Source organism: Chiloscyllium punctatum, chromosome 26 (assembly GCF_047496795.1).
Source record: "Chiloscyllium punctatum isolate Juve2018m chromosome 26, sChiPun1.3, whole genome shotgun sequence".
NCBI classification, from domain to species: domain Eukaryota; kingdom Metazoa; phylum Chordata; class Chondrichthyes; order Orectolobiformes; family Hemiscylliidae; genus Chiloscyllium; species Chiloscyllium punctatum.
The window spans coordinates 48,758,508-48,776,217 of record NC_092764.1 but is presented as its reverse complement, the minus strand read 5'-3'; the positions used below and the strand labels follow the sequence as shown (position 1 = coordinate 48,776,217).

Here is a 17,710-nt window from a genome sequence, read left to right as displayed (position 1 = left end):
GGGGCACGCGAGAGAGAGACCGCATGCGGGAGAGGAGGCACGGGGAGAGAGTGAGCGCATGAGAGAGAGCACACGAGAGAGAGAGGCGCGCGAGAGCGACAGAGAGCGAGCGCGAGCGCATGAAAGCGAATGCGAGAGAGCACGAGAGCGCAGGAGAGAGAGAGCGCGTGCGAGAGGGAGAGCGGCACGGAGAGAGAGAGCGCTCGCGGAGAGACAGAGCGCCAGAGAGAGCGCCAGAGAAAGCAACAGAGAAAGCGACAGAGAGTGAGAGAGAGAACGAGAGAGAGAGAGAGAGCAAGAGTGAGAGAGAACGCATGAAAGCGCATGTGAGAGAGAGAGAACGCGCGGGGAAGGGAACGTGCGCGAGAGAGAGGGGGCGCGCAGGAGAGAGAGGGGGCGCGCAGGAGAGAGAGGGGGCGCGCAGGAGAGAGAGGGGGCGCGCAGGAGAGAGAGGGGGCGCGCAGGAGAGAGAGGGGGCGCGCAGGAGAGAGAGGGGGCGCGCAGGAGAGAGAGGGGGCGCGCAGGAGAGAGAGGGGGCGCGCAGGAGAGAGAGGGGGCGCGCAGGAGAGAGAGGGGGCGCGCAGGAGAGAGAGGGGGCGCGCAGGAGAGAGAGGGGGCGCGCAGGAGAGAGAGGGGGCGCGCAGGAGAGAGAGGGGGCGCGCAGGAGAGAGAGGGGGCGCGCAGGAGAGAGAGGGGGCGCGCAGGAGAGAGAGGGGGCGCGCAGGAGAGAGAGGGGGCGCGCAGGAGAGAGAGGGGGCGCGCAGGAGAGAGAGGGGGCGCGCAGGAGAGAGAGGGGGGCGCGCAGGAGAGAGAGGGGGCGCGCAGGAGAGAGAGCAAGAAAGAGCGTGCAAAAGAGAATTAGGCTAATAGGAAAGGTAAAAATAAAATGAAATTTCCCAATTTCTAACAGCTAAAATTCAAAAACGAGCAGCTTTCAAAACCAGAGATGTTAATTACTGCCAAGCAACATTTCTGGCCATGTTAACTGTGTATTCTGTTTGAAATTGACAAAATCAATTTTCTGTGGTGAATTTAGTTCTTACATTCTGTACAAATGCAACAATTTTACACAGTTCAAATGACGAAACAAGCAGCAGGATGTTGAGATGGCATACCTCCACCATCAGTTTTTGGATTTCTCTGTTTCGCTGTATATGTCTTGCTCACCTGAATTTGCTACAGCGTTTGTTTATAAAGAACACTTATCTTTCCTGCTTAATACGTTTGTAAATTTTGATCCATCATTTCTAGGTTATTCTACTGCTTCCACTCAGCACAACTGACTTGTGTTATGTTGGTAGGGTAGGTGGTGGGAGGGTGGTTGTGGGGGCAGGCAGAAGAAACAGTGGGACAGTGGAGATTTCTAACTCTAATCTCCAATGGTGATAATGAGATATTGACAGTTTGTTGCAAAGGAAACAGGTCTTGCAGTTACAAATTCATAAAACTGTTTTGCCATGTATAATAAAAGAGTCACCTTTTTGGCATTTCTTCTATTTATAACAGGTACACGTTCTTCTCCAGTCAGACTTTTGACATCTATTTTGTTAGGGTTTCTGCATCGATGTCTTTTTTGCTTTGGTCTATCAGCCAAAATTTCAGTTTTAACAATTTTCTGAAATAAATGCAAAGAGTTAAAAGCTATGAAATACTACTGTTGCAATGCGAGTCAAACATCTGAAATAATATCAATGTTGGATTAAGGCAGAGAAATATTGCAAATTGGTATAATCATACACTAGCATTACATAGTAGCTAAAATATATATCAAGCTCCCCACTGCACAATGTAGAACTGTATCAATTTGATGCAATTAAGCATGGGCAGCACAGGGCCCCAGCTTCGATTCCAGTCTCGGGTGAGTGTGGAATTTGCACATTCTCCCAGTGGCTGCGTGGGTTTCCTCCAGGTGCTCTGGTTTCTTCCCACATCACAAAGATGTGCAGGTCAAGTGAATTGGCCAAGCTAAATTGCCCATAGTGTTAGGTACATTAGTGAGAGGGAAATGGGTCTTGGTGAGCTACTCTTCGGAGGGTCAGTGTGGACTGGTTGGGCCGAAGGGCCTATTTCCACACTGTAGGTAATCTAATCTAAATATCTGGCACTCGAGTTAGAAAAGTATAACTTCTTTCAGTGACTGTATATAACTGTTCAAAAACATTCAGCTACTGCTGTTTATACATCTTATTCATCATAAGGAACCTTCCCACCTGTATTTCTGGACTGCACAGATTTACTTGCATTTCTACTTTTGCAAATGCTTACTGGAACATGCGATGACACATCCGCCACATAGTCTGGATGCTCCTTGAGCCACTCTTCTAAATCCCTTCTTTTTGGAGCATCCTCTCCTGTGAGTCTTGTGCCATTTTTCACATTAATAACTGAAACAGGACTATCAACATCAAGTTGCCCTTGAGATACACCGAGAGCTGCCTCTGCATTGGTTAACTCAACATTAGCCTGTGTAGAGAAACAGCCATAATAAGTGTGCAGAAATTTCCAATAGTTATTATAGTGCAGTTTACAATTATTACTTGAATGCTCTGCAGATTTCACTACACTGTTTAGTTTGTTCAGAGAGACTCTTGGAATATTACAATCAAGAAATTTTAAAATTTCTCAGTTATACCAGTTTGGGGATACAGAAGACTATAAAATACAACCTGAGTTGCGGAGTTAATAAAGTTGCTGAATAGGCATGTAGCTGGCAAATACATTTTGACATAAATAAATGAAGAGCAGTTCAGCTTGGTAGGAAGATAGAGGGCATATTCTTTGCAGAAAATAGCACTAAAAAACATGGCAATGACCGAAAATTGCCACTTGGATCTCCCAATGCAGGCAAAATCCAACCTTTATGCTTTATGTAAATGATTTCTAGATTTAATTTTATTCTATGTACTGAGCAACAGTGAAAAGTATTGTTTGGCATGCTATACAGGCAAATCATATCACATAGAAGGACATCAGAGTAAACAAATGCAGAATATAGTGTTACAGCCACAGAGGAATTGCAGAGAAAGTGCAACTTAAATGAGAGGTCTGTTCACATTTCTGATAACAGTGGGGAAGAAGCTGTTCTTGAACCTGTTAGTAGCTATTTTCAAAGTTTTGCATCTTTTGCCTTACAGAAAAGGGTGGAAGAGAATATGACCAGGGTGGGAGAGAGGCCATACAGCAGGAAATACAGATGGAATCAATGGAAGGGAGGCTGGTTTGTGTGGTGGACTGAGCTGTGTTCATTAGTCTCTGTAATCTTTTTGCAGATGCAGCCAGATCTACATTCACTAAGAGGCTGCAAGCCTGAGCAAGATGCGCTTAAAGTTAGTCTACACCTCTTAAAAGCCAAGACATATTCTAGCAGTAGCAGAGGCTGGAACTGATAGTACAAAAGTGTGGCAGCTAGATGAACATTGAGTTTTGACGCAACACGTCAAAGAGATTTTGAGTGCTGCACCTGAAACATTTACCAATGTAAAAGGATGAGCCAATGCCTTCTACCAGCCAAATACCAGACTGTTTTTCACACAAACTCTCAGATAATTACACTAGCTGAGTGAAACCCCACAAACAGTATAATGACCTCATACGGAGGTCAATAAAGGAACCATTAAATGCGACTACCAAAGCAGCACCAGTAGACTCACCGCTCAAACCCTCCAAGTCGACTATCAATAACTTTCATTATTCATGACTCAAACCTAACACTTGTGTCTCACTTACACACAGCACAGCTACAAGTCTCTCACATACCTCACAGCTTGCACACATTGTTGTTTATTTATCATTTGCAAAACAACATGGCATACACAGGCAGCAAATGTTAACTGGCATGAGATGGTAGGTTGCATGTTCTTACACCCAAAGATGAAGAGAGTGGGTACTATCATTTGGCATGATTGAGTCCATGGTCAGTTGTGGAACTGAAATCTAAGGCTTACAGCATGTTCATAATTTAAATCTCTCATTCTTGTTCCTGTTCATCTTTCAGTCTCTCCTGATTCACAACCAGATGGTGCAAACCTCTAGTTTCCACCATCACTTCCTGTATTAACACATATCTATCCCTGTGCAATTCTCTTCTCTGACATTCTTTTTTCAGCAAACCAAGAATTGCAAACTAGATGGAAAAAGTGGTGTGGTTACAGCAGCAAGGTAATCTTGAGGAAGAACTGGGCCTCCGAACTGTAGCCACCTGCTCAGATACTGACAGTGTGTCATTTAAAGGATAGGATAAAGATGAGACCTGTAAATAGTGAGCAATGTTTCCATTAAGGTGTGCAACTATGCAGCAGCCTAGAAAGTACCAAACGAGCCTTGTTGTATGAAGAATAACACAAATAGGCAGCTGAGGTAAATAAATTTAACGAGACTACACAGAGCAACTAAATATTAAGGGGAACATAGCTGTTATGATGCCAGACACAAATAATTAAAGCCTAATGATGGAACAAGGGTAATACAAAGTGACAGCTTACTGGACAGCAAGTTTGTAAGCATTCTTCCACTTCTTGTATGAGAGTGGAAACTGAGAAATATATACACTGAAATACATGGCACATTTGCAGGCATTTGCAGGCATGTCCAAAAGCTTGCAGTCACTATCTGGAAACACGGAGGAGTCCAGAATCACTTGACATGGAATGTTGCAGATCGAAGCATCATGCCTGACGATTGACATTTCAGCTGCTTCTTTTCTACTTGGCAGAAGTTATCCATGATCTGAGTTGTGCACGAATAAATCTGACTGAAGTCATTCAAGACCACCTTGCTGCTACTCAGGCTCACAACGCTGCTAACGGACACCAGAGTGCTAAGTTCTGTGTGAAGTATGCAATCTGTTTTCCAACAAGTACTAAGATTGCTGAGATGCTGTCCCTTAGAAGTGGCCAAAGTGTAAAGCCCTAACTACTTGTCCCCACAGGATAATCGTATTAGTTTTCTTACGACTACCACACAACCAGTGCCTTTGCTGTTGCCTGACAATCAGCCGGCCCAACTGCTGCCATCTATACTAAGAAGACACACTACAGAGCCAGAGGTTTTATTCTCAGCAGCACGAGGTCATCCTGAAAGCTGCAAACGCCATCTCTAACACTGATCATTCGCAGCTTTCTGTCAGTTATGCTGCAACCACTGGGGTAGCAATGTGAGAGAGCACTAGGACAGACACTAAGAGAATATACAAGAGAGTGTTCAGTAGATTTATATATCAAGAAATGTCAGATATTTTGTAATGAAGTTGGTTTGGATTGTTTGATTTTACTTTGAGGCCACAAGGTTACTGTGACGGTCTGTTACACAGGGACGGTGCTGAAATAAGGACTGTTTAATGTTTAGTCTTATTGGATGACTCAATTGCAGACAGCTCATCCAGAAAAGGGATTTGACGGTTGTCTGTTCTCATGCTCAACTTCTTGTGCACCATATACCTGATAGTAAAGGCTGTGACCTCATGATGACAAGGATGCGCAGGACTCTTAGTACATGCTCAGACTGCAGACCAGAGTGGTTCAGGCAACAGAAATGTTATTCAAAACATCAGAATGGTCTGCATGATCACAGTATGTATGGCTTTAAATATGTGTATGCTACATGTGGGTGTGTAGGCTGTGCACTGAATATTTGAATCAGTGATTGACTTGTTACTCATTAGTTGCAGAATGATCACAGAATCCATGAGTGGATTCCATTTTGGCTGCAGTACATTTGAACTTACTTGTGGCATTCACAAAATTTTGTGTGCACTAAGTGTCACCCTATACAACATGATCAACATTATTTGAGTGATGCCATGAATTTGCTCCATCTGGTTCTCTCTGGCAAAATAAAATGAAACTTATTCAACTCTACTTGCATTCAAACCTTTGGTAATATCTGTAATTTAACAATGGATAGCAAACTGGCAGATGGTGTAAATATTGTCTGTTGCAGATTAGGGGTCCATTGGCAGAAGTTGATAAATCATCACAGTCACATTTAAATGCACTGATGTCATCCTTACCCTGCTCACTGCCTATAATTCGGACAGTAGGAGTTGGCAGATTTCAGTGAATATCTCTCTGGTAAAGTGGAGGTGTCTTACACACATTTTCCACAGCTGATTTTTCCTTGCAAAACCTAGATGGATACAGTCTCCTGCTGAGAGGTTTTCTCCCAATCTCTCTGAGTAGCATGTCCTCCCTCCCCCATGTCCATTCATTCTCCCTCTGGTGCTGTAGTTCAAGGGGCATACAAATTACAATAACTATATTCAGGGTTCTGAAGAGCAGTCATACATTAATGTTGTTTCTCTCTCTAAAAGATGACACCAGACCTGCCATGTTACGCCAGCATTCTCTGGTGACTATGTCAGGGTGCAAGTGGTCTGAGAATCCTTAAAGTAACAGAAGGATTTTTTGATGGATTTGAATGAAAAAGGGTCAAATGGGATGCATGGGCATTCTGCTACAAATTTGTTATAATACTTGGAAATAACAAAGCTTTTCCAGGATATGTTTGTTAATTGTCTTGCTTGTTGAACCTTGTGCTGCCTTTCATTCAAATGTATAATGGTATGACTTTTGATTTTGACTAGCTAATATTCTAGCCTCAAAATTAAAAACTGAGGGCAAACAAAAAGCCTACCTTCCCAAGTTGCTAAATGCTATACCAGTGCTTGAATTCACAATGAATTTCAAATGTTAAGAACAAGTCTTGCCTTGAGACTAAGATGGCCTACTTGGCTCATTGCAACCCTTACTTCCATTGTTCTCTGCAGTTAGTGAATCCATGAAATTTATGACAATCATTACATCAATGTTTATAATTTTGTCACTGCTTGTTTTAATGGCTTGAGGTAGAAAGCATCAGTTATAGATATATGCCAGTCTTATTTGATTTAACCCATATCTTTTTAAAAAAAGGCATTAAATCTATTCTCGCTTCCCCGGACTTGTTTTCAAGAGCCCATAGACTACTGGTATTCTTTCATGAGATTACATATCACTGACAAGCCAGCATTTATTGTCCTAAGCACTTTTGATGAGAGTGGCTTGGCTGGCCATTTCAGGGTTAAGAGGAAATGTTACATTGTGGATCTAGAAATATAATTTCCTGCCCAACACAGAAACCATTAGAAGTGGCTTCTCAAAATAATGCAATACATTCATAATTCTTCAATTCTGAGGCAATGTTTCAATTCCATATGCTGATAATCAATTGAATTTAAAATTTAACCAGCTATTGCAGTGGGATTTGAACCCATTTCCTAGGGGTCTCTGGATTATTAGTCCAGTGACATTAACACTGTAACACCTTTCCTCCCTCTTCTTTTACTGTGAAAGGCATTCAAAACACTCATCTACAACAACTCTGCAATTTCCTCAGCATCCATATCCACAAAAATGTACAGCTATTTCATAATTATGAATTCATAATTCTTGTGAGTCCAATAAAATAATTGGACTAAAAATGCTCAGAGCATTAATTAATCACCTAAAAGAGTATCTGTGAACGTTGGTCTCTGCTTTAATCGCTCATCAGAAGCAAATGTACCACTGAAGTAGCAAGGAAATATTTTAGTGTTTTGATGTAATGAACTGAACATAGCTGCTTTGAACAATGTAACATTTTATAACAGGGCAAAAATAATGAACGGGATCTATCCTGCTTGGCAAAGCATGACACTTGTTAGAATGAGTGCAAACATCAGTTACATCATATAGAAATCCAATACCAAGATATTGCCTGAAAGAAGGCAGAGCTAACGAGGCAATATAGGTAAATGAGATTATGCAAGAAAAAATAACTTTTACATCTTTTGATTTCACAGTGAATCTTCTTGACAGACATTATTCCTACAAATAACTCGATCATAATGTTGCAAAACACATGAAAACTTACAGGCTGTACTGATTTGCTTCGGTTCATGAAGAGGATGTCCATTCCCTCCACATTTTTTTTCCGTCCTCTTCTCTTTTTAACAATTGGCTGGCCATCCAATAGGACCCCATTAGTACAGTGTCTTGAGATCTGTTGTGAAGTACCTGCTATTGCTGATTTGGGATCTGAGATCACTGTGGAGGTGTTGCCAGGCAAACTGGAATTGAATAATACCGACGGCGGCAAAGAGTTGGAGCTCCCAGCTCCCCGTAAAGATTTGGAAAGGTCCACAGCCAATTCCTGGCTGCTGTCAGAAGCAGAGTACAAATCATGCAACCGTGCCATGTATTGCTGCTGATCCGAAGTTCCTTCTTCAGCCTCAAGTCCTCTTTTCTGACTGAGCCTTTGTTTCTGAAAAGTTAACTTCAATCCACCTTCCTATTAAAACAAATTTTAATATCAGAAAAATTATCTGATAGGTGTCCAACCTACCTTTCCTGCTGAAACTTTATTTGTCAAAATTTGGTGGTTGGAGGACATACTTTAACTGTATTTGGCTTAAAATATAAACACAATCACTCAAATATATTTCCAAATGTGCACACACAGACATATCCTACAAACATTTAGGCATTTTAAGTTTCAGAGGAGAATTGCAACTGTGTTGCATGTTTAAAATGCCCAGTTGTAATTAGCAACCTGTTATAGGTTAAGTAAAAGTTTGTATCAATTAGTCATTATTTGAGATTCACACAATTAGTTTTTCTTTGACAACGTTGTCCTTTGTCAAAATCTGGTATATCAACCTAATCACCATTCTTCACGTCTGAGTTCAGACAGAGTGCACAATTGGCTGACCTATGAAAAATAAGCTATAATAACATGATGAATTAATACATCACGATTTATGATTAACCCATTATAGGCTGAGGGGACAATCTTTTTTAAACTAATGAATACTTACATATTGAGACAATTGAACTCTTGATGTGCCTTTTCAGAATTTTAAAAAAGGAATGCTCCTTTAGCTTCTATATAACATTGGGGAACAGACATAAAGGACAACTCTGCAAGTGACCCATAACAGGGAGTGAGACAAACCCAGACCAATTCTTGCTTGCAGTAGGTGAAAAACTATGTTTTTGATTGCTTGATATTGAGGACACATCTTATGGGAAATAATATGTCATGTAGTTTCACCATATGCATAACTGTTTCACGCCATTACATCTTAAATAGATTAATCCCAATGGAAAGGGTTGCCAAACTTACAGAAATTTTAAAAAAAACATTAATTGTTTGGATACTAATGAAAACAATCCAGAAAAAAAAGCATGAGCGATTAAGAAACGAGATAGGGGCAAGAAAAGCTGACTGACTGACAGTTATTTGAATAGATCATTTTAACTATCAGTCTGCTAACTTTGCGATTGCTATGAGAAAGCATGCAGACAATGCTGAGAATGGGCCATTTAGAGGTAGATTACACAATAAAGTGTTCTGTCCAATCCTACTCCTGGAGCAAAGCTAAAAACAAAAGGAAAATGATAAATTATTCAGCTCACCACCTCATGCTAACAAACACATGCAAAGTTTTCAAATCTGATAAATCAAATCAAAGTAACTTACATTTTTTGTAAACTTAATAAACAAAGTTTGAGGAATTTATATTTATTTACAATGTCATATAGTTACTTTACACTCAACTGCTAAGTTATCACAAAGATCAGGGGAGTGGTTTTACTAAAAAAACCTAGAGTGGAGAATTTTAATAAAAACAAAATTGCAACTGAGATAAAAGGTTATTGTTCAAGACTTCCATCAATCCCAGAGGAAATAAATGTAGTTGTACTGTGAAAATCCATTGAAGAGTTTTAAAGCTAGAGAGCCTCATAAAAACCTTCTCAGATGCACTTATCTGTTCCGGTATTATAATATTAAAATAATTATCAATGTGACTGCACACAACAAATGTTAATATCGGATTACATGTTGAAGTTGTCAGCTCAGCACTGTGTCAGATAGCCCAATATTTACTGCTAATTGTGACACAAGGCATAAAGCCAATCATGCTAATTTACTTCAAGTAGAAAACAAAAGCAGACTATTTGCCTTAAAAAGCAGAGAATTAAAACCAAAAAAGCTCTTTCTGCATTTACTACAACATATCATGCTGTGCCATCAACCTTCAATCAAAACCATAAATTGTTTAATATTTAATAAGAATCCAGGAGGTTCAAAGGCCTACAAACAGCAATAAACCACAAAATGCAAAGCATTAGGTAAGCAATGTTGCTAGGAAAGCCTTCAGAATTGCAAAGGGTAAAGCAGAAATAAAGATTTCAAAATGCTGCGCATTACAAATACAGCTCACATCTAAATAAACATATATTAAAATTAACAATGGTTATAAAGCACAAAGGAGTAATGTATATAAAGTGTGCGAAGGAAGTAGTTCAGAGTGAAAACGCTGCTCGCAGCCAGATGCGCAGTAGCATGCTGCACACTGCAAAGATCTGCAATTAGAATCAGATCTAACAGTAATAAAAAAGAACATACGTCATTGATTTTCACTGTAAACTCCTTTTCTCGCACATGCTTCTTCACCTTTGTGAACTGCGACAAGAGAGAATTATCTTCTTTAGCACCCTGGCTTCCCAATGTTACAGTAGCAGAATCACTGAAATTTCCCATGGCAGAAGGGCTATCCAGCAGTTTTGTTGTGTAAGAAGAGGTCACAGCATTGTAATCATAACTTCTTCTTGATGGAATCCAATTTCCTTTCAACACTGCATGGCATATACTATCAATTCTGTTGATCATGACACGATCCTACATTAAAAAGAAATGAGCTTTTAGAAATTTCTTGCAAATTCATTTCAATACTCTAAAATTATTTCCTCCTGGAAAATGTTTAGCCCATCAATTTAGAAACTAAAGAATATGAAATTTACAGCATTGCACTCTGTGCAAACTGGTAATGACTTAAATGATCCAAACTGAAGTTGTTGATTTCAGTTCATACCTTGGGCCAGCAGGAGGCAGCAAACCTATGCCTTTCTTGGAGGAAGGGACCGTCAGGCTTTCCACTATCTGGCAGAAAGCTGTCTTGTGTCTCATCATGTGTGATGCTAAGAGATGCTACACTGTCTTCATCGTAGGTTTTCAAGTGCTGTGGGGATTTGCCTTCAAAAGAAATGCAAATGATTTTATTAAACTATTATTTCAATATAGCACTAAAGGTCGCAAATCACAGTTCTTAATTCACACTTACAGACCAACTTAATTATGCAAACGAAGTAGAAAATATGCAACTTAATTGCAGTGATAATATTTATATTCAAATCAATCTGACCTTTATCCAATCCAAAAGAAAGATGTTTGAGCTCTGTTCAACTTTAATTTGGCATAAATAGGATTTAAATACTGCAATTTTCAGCTTTAGGAAGCTAAGGTGTCAGATGTGGCACAATAGAAAACCTGTTTTTCATGCTCAACTGGATGCTTATATGCTTGTGTGTTACAGCGGCATTGATCTTGTAGGTGTCAGCAGTGAAATGTCCCAGTCTGACACAGAATTGCTTTGTTGGCAAAGAAAAACATTAGACCACTGGTACTTTAGATAACTGATAATGACACTTGATATCTTAAAACAGGAACATAGAATCAGGAGTGGTTATTCAACCATTTGGGCCTGTTCTGATCATCTAGGCCATGGCTGATCATCTACACTAATGCCATATTTCTGCACTCTCTTATACCCCTTTGATGTCATTAGTAACAAGAAATCCATCAATCTGACTTAAATTTATTAAATGACAGCTTCCACAGGTCTTTAAGATAAAAAATTCCAAACATACCCACACTTTGACTGAAGCAGCTCCTCATGATAATTCTAAACGGCTTGACCTTTACTTGTGCCTCCTAGTTTCTAGAGGAAAACAGCCTTTTCTTGCATCTAAACAAGCTTTGTAGTTTTCTATAAAATTACCTCCAATTTTTCTGGATTCCAGAGAATATAAATCCAATCTCGCTTCATTAGAAGAAATTCTACAATGCTAGGCATCAGTTTGGTGAACTTCCACTTCAGTCCCTCTTTGGCAAGTATACCTTCCTTTAGTTAAGGTGCCAGATATGCACACAATTCTCCAGGTGCAATCTTTGTAACTATCCCAGATAATAAAAGCAAGGTATCTTAGCTCCAGTACTCAACTGCTCTACTGGTAAAAAGGTCAATATAACATTTGCCTTCCAAATTCCTAGCTTTCAGGTGACTTTTGAACAAAGGCATCTTGGTCCTTTTGGACATTGCACTTTCTAATCTCTCACCAGTTAAGAAATGCAGCTCAGTTCCTCTTACCAAAAAGAATAACCTCACCCTTATCTACATTATATTCTAGGAGAAAGTGAGGACTGCAGATGCTGGAGATCAGAGCTGAAAAATGTGTTGCTATAAAAGTGCAGCAGGTTGTCTTTGCTAATCTTTTCCTTTTTACTATCTACAGAAGCTTTTACAATCAGTTTTTATATTTCTTAGTAATTTAGTCACATTTTATTCTCATGATCAATTTGTTAGTTCACCTTTGCTGAATTCTCCGAATTCATTTACTTTTATCTGACAACTTTATAAGATTCTTCCTTTGATTTAAGCATCTGACATGTTCTTTCTGTCTCACTCAGTCTATACAATTCCTCCTGAAAACTCTGCATTCTCACAAATCCCATTCTCACCAGGTTTTGTACCATCTGCAAACTTGGCAATAACTGGTCCCATGATTGAAACAGACATTGATATAACAGTTGGGGCCTCAAGTACTGAGACTTGTGGTAACTCTAAAGAGTGAAGTTATATTTACAGCCTTTCAATCTGCAGGCACTATTGCAGAATCAAAATATTTTTGAAAGATGATCACCAATGCATCCACCATCTCTACTGTCATCTCTTACAACACTATGGTGCAGAACAAAAGGATCCTGGGTATTTAACTTTCAGTCCTATTAAATTTCATTAATACTACTTTTTTACTTACTAATTTCTTTCAGTTCCATACTCTCACCAAGCCCTTGGATGTCAATTATTTCAGGGAGACTTCTTGTATCCCCTCCCCCATGAAAACAAAGTACTTTGATAGCTCTCTGCCTTTTCTCTATGTTCCATTATAAATTCTCTTGTTTTTACCCCTATAATGGAACCATGGTTGTCTTTGCTAATCTTTTCCTTTTTACATATCTATAGAAGCTTTTACAATCAGTTTTTATATTTCTTAGTAATTTAGTCACATTTTATTCTCATGATCAATTTGTTAGTTCACCTTTGCTGAATTCTCTGAATTCACAGACTTTTATCTGACAACTTTATACGATTCTTCTTTTGAGCTAATACAATTTTTAACTACCCTTGTTATCTATGGTGCTTTTGTTTTCCCAGTGAGTACTTTTGCTTTAAAGTAATGCATGCTTTTGCAAAGCAAGCATATTTTTAAACACTTAGCCACTGCTTGCCTACCAAACCTTTTAATGTATTTTCTCAATCCATCACAGCCATCTTTTTCCACAAACCTTGTAAAGCACCCTTGTTTCGATTTAAGTTCTGGAATTTCAGATTAAAATATACCTTTTTGAAACTTAATTGAAAATTCCGTTACACTGTAGTCATTTTTTTTACAAGATTATTAATTAGCTCTTTCTCACTGAATACTACTAGATGTAACACATTGTGTCCTAGTTGTTTCCTCAGTGTATTGCTTCAGAAAATCATTGTGAACACATTCCGGAAAATTCTTCTTCCACTGCTGTCATTAGACTTAATTAGTCTATTTATAAATTTAACTCACCCATTATTACTGCACCCCTTATTTTGTGATTCATAAATGTCCTGCATTAATACTGCTATTTGATCGCGTATCCTATCAATACAACTCTCACCAACAATTATTGTTTCTTGTCTTAGCTCCACCCAAATAGATTCTACATCCTAACAACAAAAGCAAAATATTGCTGATGCTGGAAGCCTGAAACAAACACTGAAGAAATTCAACAGGTCTGGCAGTATCTGTGGAGACAGAAACAGAGTCAACACTAAGTCAGGTATGACCCTTCTTCAGAACTGTTCTCAAGAACAGTCTTACCTGACTTGAAACTTGACTTTTTCTGATATTCTTGATGTTTGTTTCAGATTTTACATTCTGTGTTCTTGTCAGATATCCTCTGTCCTTGATGTTCTGATCCTATCCCATATCTACCTTGCCACTTTTTCCTTTTTGCCTGTCCTTCCTCAATATCAAATATCCTTTAATATTCAATTCCCAGGTTTGTAACCACATTTCTGGAACAGCAATGAAATTGCACTGGTTTATTTCAACATGTCCGATTAATTCACCTAGCTTGTTGCAAATTTTGCGTGTATTCAGATAGAGTGCTTTTAATTCTGCCTTAAATATACCACTGTTGTGTTTATTGACAATTGCTTCTAGGATTCGTTTCTGCTCCTCTACACTTGCAATTACTGCTTTTCTTCCTCCCATAATCAGTTCCATATTTCACTTATCAGAATCCCCTCTGACTAACTAGTTAAAACTCCACCCACCCCACCCCCCCAACTTGCAAATCTCCCTACAAGGATATTAAGGATATTAGCCCAGTCCTTTTAAAGTGCAACCCATCTTCCTTATATAGGTCCAATCTGCTTCAGAGCGAGTCCCACAGAAGCAGAAATCTGTTCTTTCATGCTCACTCTTTCAAACCTCTTATTTCTAAACTCACTGGCATGTGGTACAGACATGCTTTTTTTTAAATCACCTGCCTAGCTCTCTGAATTCTGCTTTCCAGGGCCTTATCCCACTTTCTACTCATACTGTGGTCTCAAATATTGCATTACTATTTAAAAATCCAACAGCAATATTTTCTTGTCAGAATGAAAACCATTTTTGGCTGCAGCTGCAGACAAAATTATCCATAATTTCCTGCATGATTCACTTCTGCTTCAACACCTCAATATGGCAAGGATCTCAGGCAGCAATTATATTGTTGCTCAAAATAAGGACAATATATAAGCTTAACTAATAGAGACTGCACCATGTATATTGCTCATATCATGTACATATCTGAATTTCTATTCAAAGCTCAGCTTGTTGAATGCATGGTATCCATTATTTTAGCAAATTGTTATATAATTGCAATTGCTTCAATTTTAAACTTACACCACATCTAGATAATAGTTCTGAACGACTACTGAAATCTTTACTCTGATGACAACAGTTTTCTAGCTGCATTTTAAAGACACTTTTGTCATTTAGGTCAATGCCTGACAGAGCAGAGAGTTTCAATTTGAGTCACTTACAACCTGCCGTGGTTTGCTTATCATCACTGTCACTATCACTATCATCAGAAGAGGACGATGAAGAAGAGGAGGAGGAGGAAGATGAAGAGGATGATGAGGACGAAGAGGATGACGACGACGAAGAGGAGGAGGAAGATGAGGATTGTGATGATGACGACGATGATGACGACGACGGTGAAGAAGAAGAAGAAGAATTGTCTGAATCAGAGTCTGAATCGGAACTCGAATCAGAACGTCCTCTGTTCGCTTTCCGTTTGTTGTGTACAGAGTTTGGTGTAAGGGGTTGAGTCCTTGCTGCAACCATACATCCATCTGGATCTGGGTCCAGTTTAATGCCAGTCTTCTTTTCTAATCGGTTTTGTAGCTGAAAACCACCCATAGAATTCCAGTGTTCTGATTTCACTTTATTTTTAACCTCAGCGCGCATTGTATCTTCATCATCAGATGACTGTTCCTTTTTTACAACTATTGTTCTTTCGCACTTTGCGGTTTCAGTCTCAGGTTGACTTTTTTTATCTTGCAGCTTAGCTGGTAAATTAAGAGGTGAGGCTGAAGATGGATACTGAGGGTGCAAGAGTGGTGTGGAACTCCTAGATTGTGTAACTTTGTTCTGGCTGAAGTTTCTTTGAGCCATCATAAAGGAAAGCTCTGAATCACAGAAAATGTGATAATCAGTCTTGCTGACACCATGTTTGGCTGCTCCAGTGAGCAATTCCTTATCATGCTTTCCACTCTCCCACCACTCTGGCAGATCTGGGCCTGGTTGGCACAACTGTAACCGTTCATCAAGCTGAGGATGTCGAAGTACTTGTTCCCGCACTTTACGGAGAAGCTCAATCCTATATAATGTCCTGGAAGCACGCTCCTCCGTAATAGGCTGTATGAAAATGGGTGGATCAAGAAGCTCTAGAGTGGAAAAATGAAAAAGATTCTCTGCAAGTTAATTTTACTTTGAATTCCCGTACTTAATACCAAGCATAAACAAATTCAACAATTTGAGTTTATATAGCAAATATTGTACTGTGCAGTTTATTTCAACTGTTCAGGGAATATGGATGTCACTGACTGGGCTAGCATTTATTGCCCGTCACTAGTTGCTCTTGAGAAGGAAGTCGTGAGCTGCTTTTGTGAGCTAGCTTGCATGTGGTTTTTGAATTATGCCTTGCCCTGGCTTCTCATTTTATGCTATGTTGATTTATTAATTGAAAAAAGACTGTACTTTTTAAATTAATTTCTCTGCAGATTCAGAGGTTTGCATTTATTGTTGCTACTAGGTATGTCTTGCTATCCTATTGCAATGATTCAATAATCACCACAGTACAATTGATGACGTTCCATAATATGAGGCTCAATGTAATAGTAATGATGCAAGATCTTTTCTTCAGAAATATTCCAAATTGAAAGCTAGTTTCAAATGGCAAGGATTAATGAGAAAGAACTCTCAGCACTAGCTAACGACTTGCTTGTGTCAGTTCAGCATATACAGATGTTTAACTGATATTGTGCAGGTTACTCTCTTTCCCATAAATAGAAAATTCTCCAAACCTCAACATCTACCTAGCCCAATGTTAATAGCATGTGTTAACTAAGCCCCCATTAAACATAGCACAGTCAGAATAATTGCATAATTATTACTGGTCATTGAGACTGCTAGAAAGAAAGTGCCATGGTCATATGATCAGGAAACTCAAAAACGACATTCTCTATCTTTAATAAGTATAGCTATGCAGTAACTCAGTTATCTGTACCTTCTTTCTCTTTGGGTGGTAAACGGCAAACTCTTCGACACATAGCGATGAAAGCATAAAGGTATTTCTGTAGACTCTCATCTGTCTTTTTATTCAACCTGGCAATAGCTCGGAATTTAGTCCAATCAAATTTTTGCTTGTCTGGATCATAAACGACACCAAAAGTAGACACGACCCTGTAAAAATCAGCCTCTTCTCGCCTAGTCCACCTAGTAGAAAAATGCTGGATTAGTTGCTTGATAGGATGCATCCTCAGTTTATCAAAGTACTTTACGCCAATGAACCAGTTATCTCTGCAATCGCGTTTTTGCACTAAAACAAAAATGTAACATTTTTTGTCTTTTACTATAGAAAGGGAAACTTAAATCAAGCAAACTGCTGAATTTTAAGACTGACTCTCGAACACCACAATAAAAATGCATGCTCATTAATCTTATAAATCTTGGTTCTGGATGCCTTATGCAAACTAAAGTCACAGACAACTTTTGCCCAGTAAAGTTAACAGTTGTACCTCTAGGGGCCCTAACTGCCCTAGGATATCTTCTCTAGGCAGGGTTTTCACTCCTGAATACCAATGGTGAAATAACTGGAGAGTATCTGAATTTTTGTTGTCAATTTCCAACAATGGCTAAGTTGAGAAATTCATTATGTTCAAACATCAGAGAATCGTACAGACCAACTTGAGAGAAAATCTCACTGTGTTTTCAAAGCAACTCTCCAACCTAATGGGTTTTCCACACACATACTGAAATTCTCT

The 17,710-nt window shown here is 39.2% G+C and overlaps 1 protein-coding gene across 11 annotated transcripts in view; it reads right to left on the bottom strand.

The window, feature by feature from the left end:
• Window positions 1-17,710, bottom strand: part of chd9 (chromodomain helicase DNA binding protein 9) — a 257,884-nt gene that overhangs the window by 22,145 nt on the left and 218,029 nt on the right. For 9 of the 11 annotated variants that reach the window (XM_072547352.1, XM_072547351.1, XM_072547350.1 and 6 more), the window contains 7 exons: window positions 16,954-17,162; window positions 15,206-16,111; window positions 10,892-11,052; window positions 10,426-10,698; window positions 7,888-8,304; window positions 2,266-2,463; window positions 1,478-1,615 (listed from right to left, as the gene is read on the bottom strand). In XM_072547352.1, coding sequence (XP_072403453.1) covers window positions 1,478-1,615; window positions 2,266-2,463; window positions 7,888-8,304; window positions 10,426-10,698; window positions 10,892-11,052; window positions 15,206-16,111; window positions 16,954-17,162 — 2,302 coding nt within the window. The remainder of the gene's footprint in view (window positions 1-1,477; window positions 1,616-2,265; window positions 2,464-7,887; window positions 8,305-10,425; window positions 10,699-10,891; window positions 11,053-15,205; window positions 16,112-16,953; window positions 17,163-17,710) is intronic. The other 2 variants (XM_072547356.1, XM_072547360.1) reach the window with 1 other exon arrangement.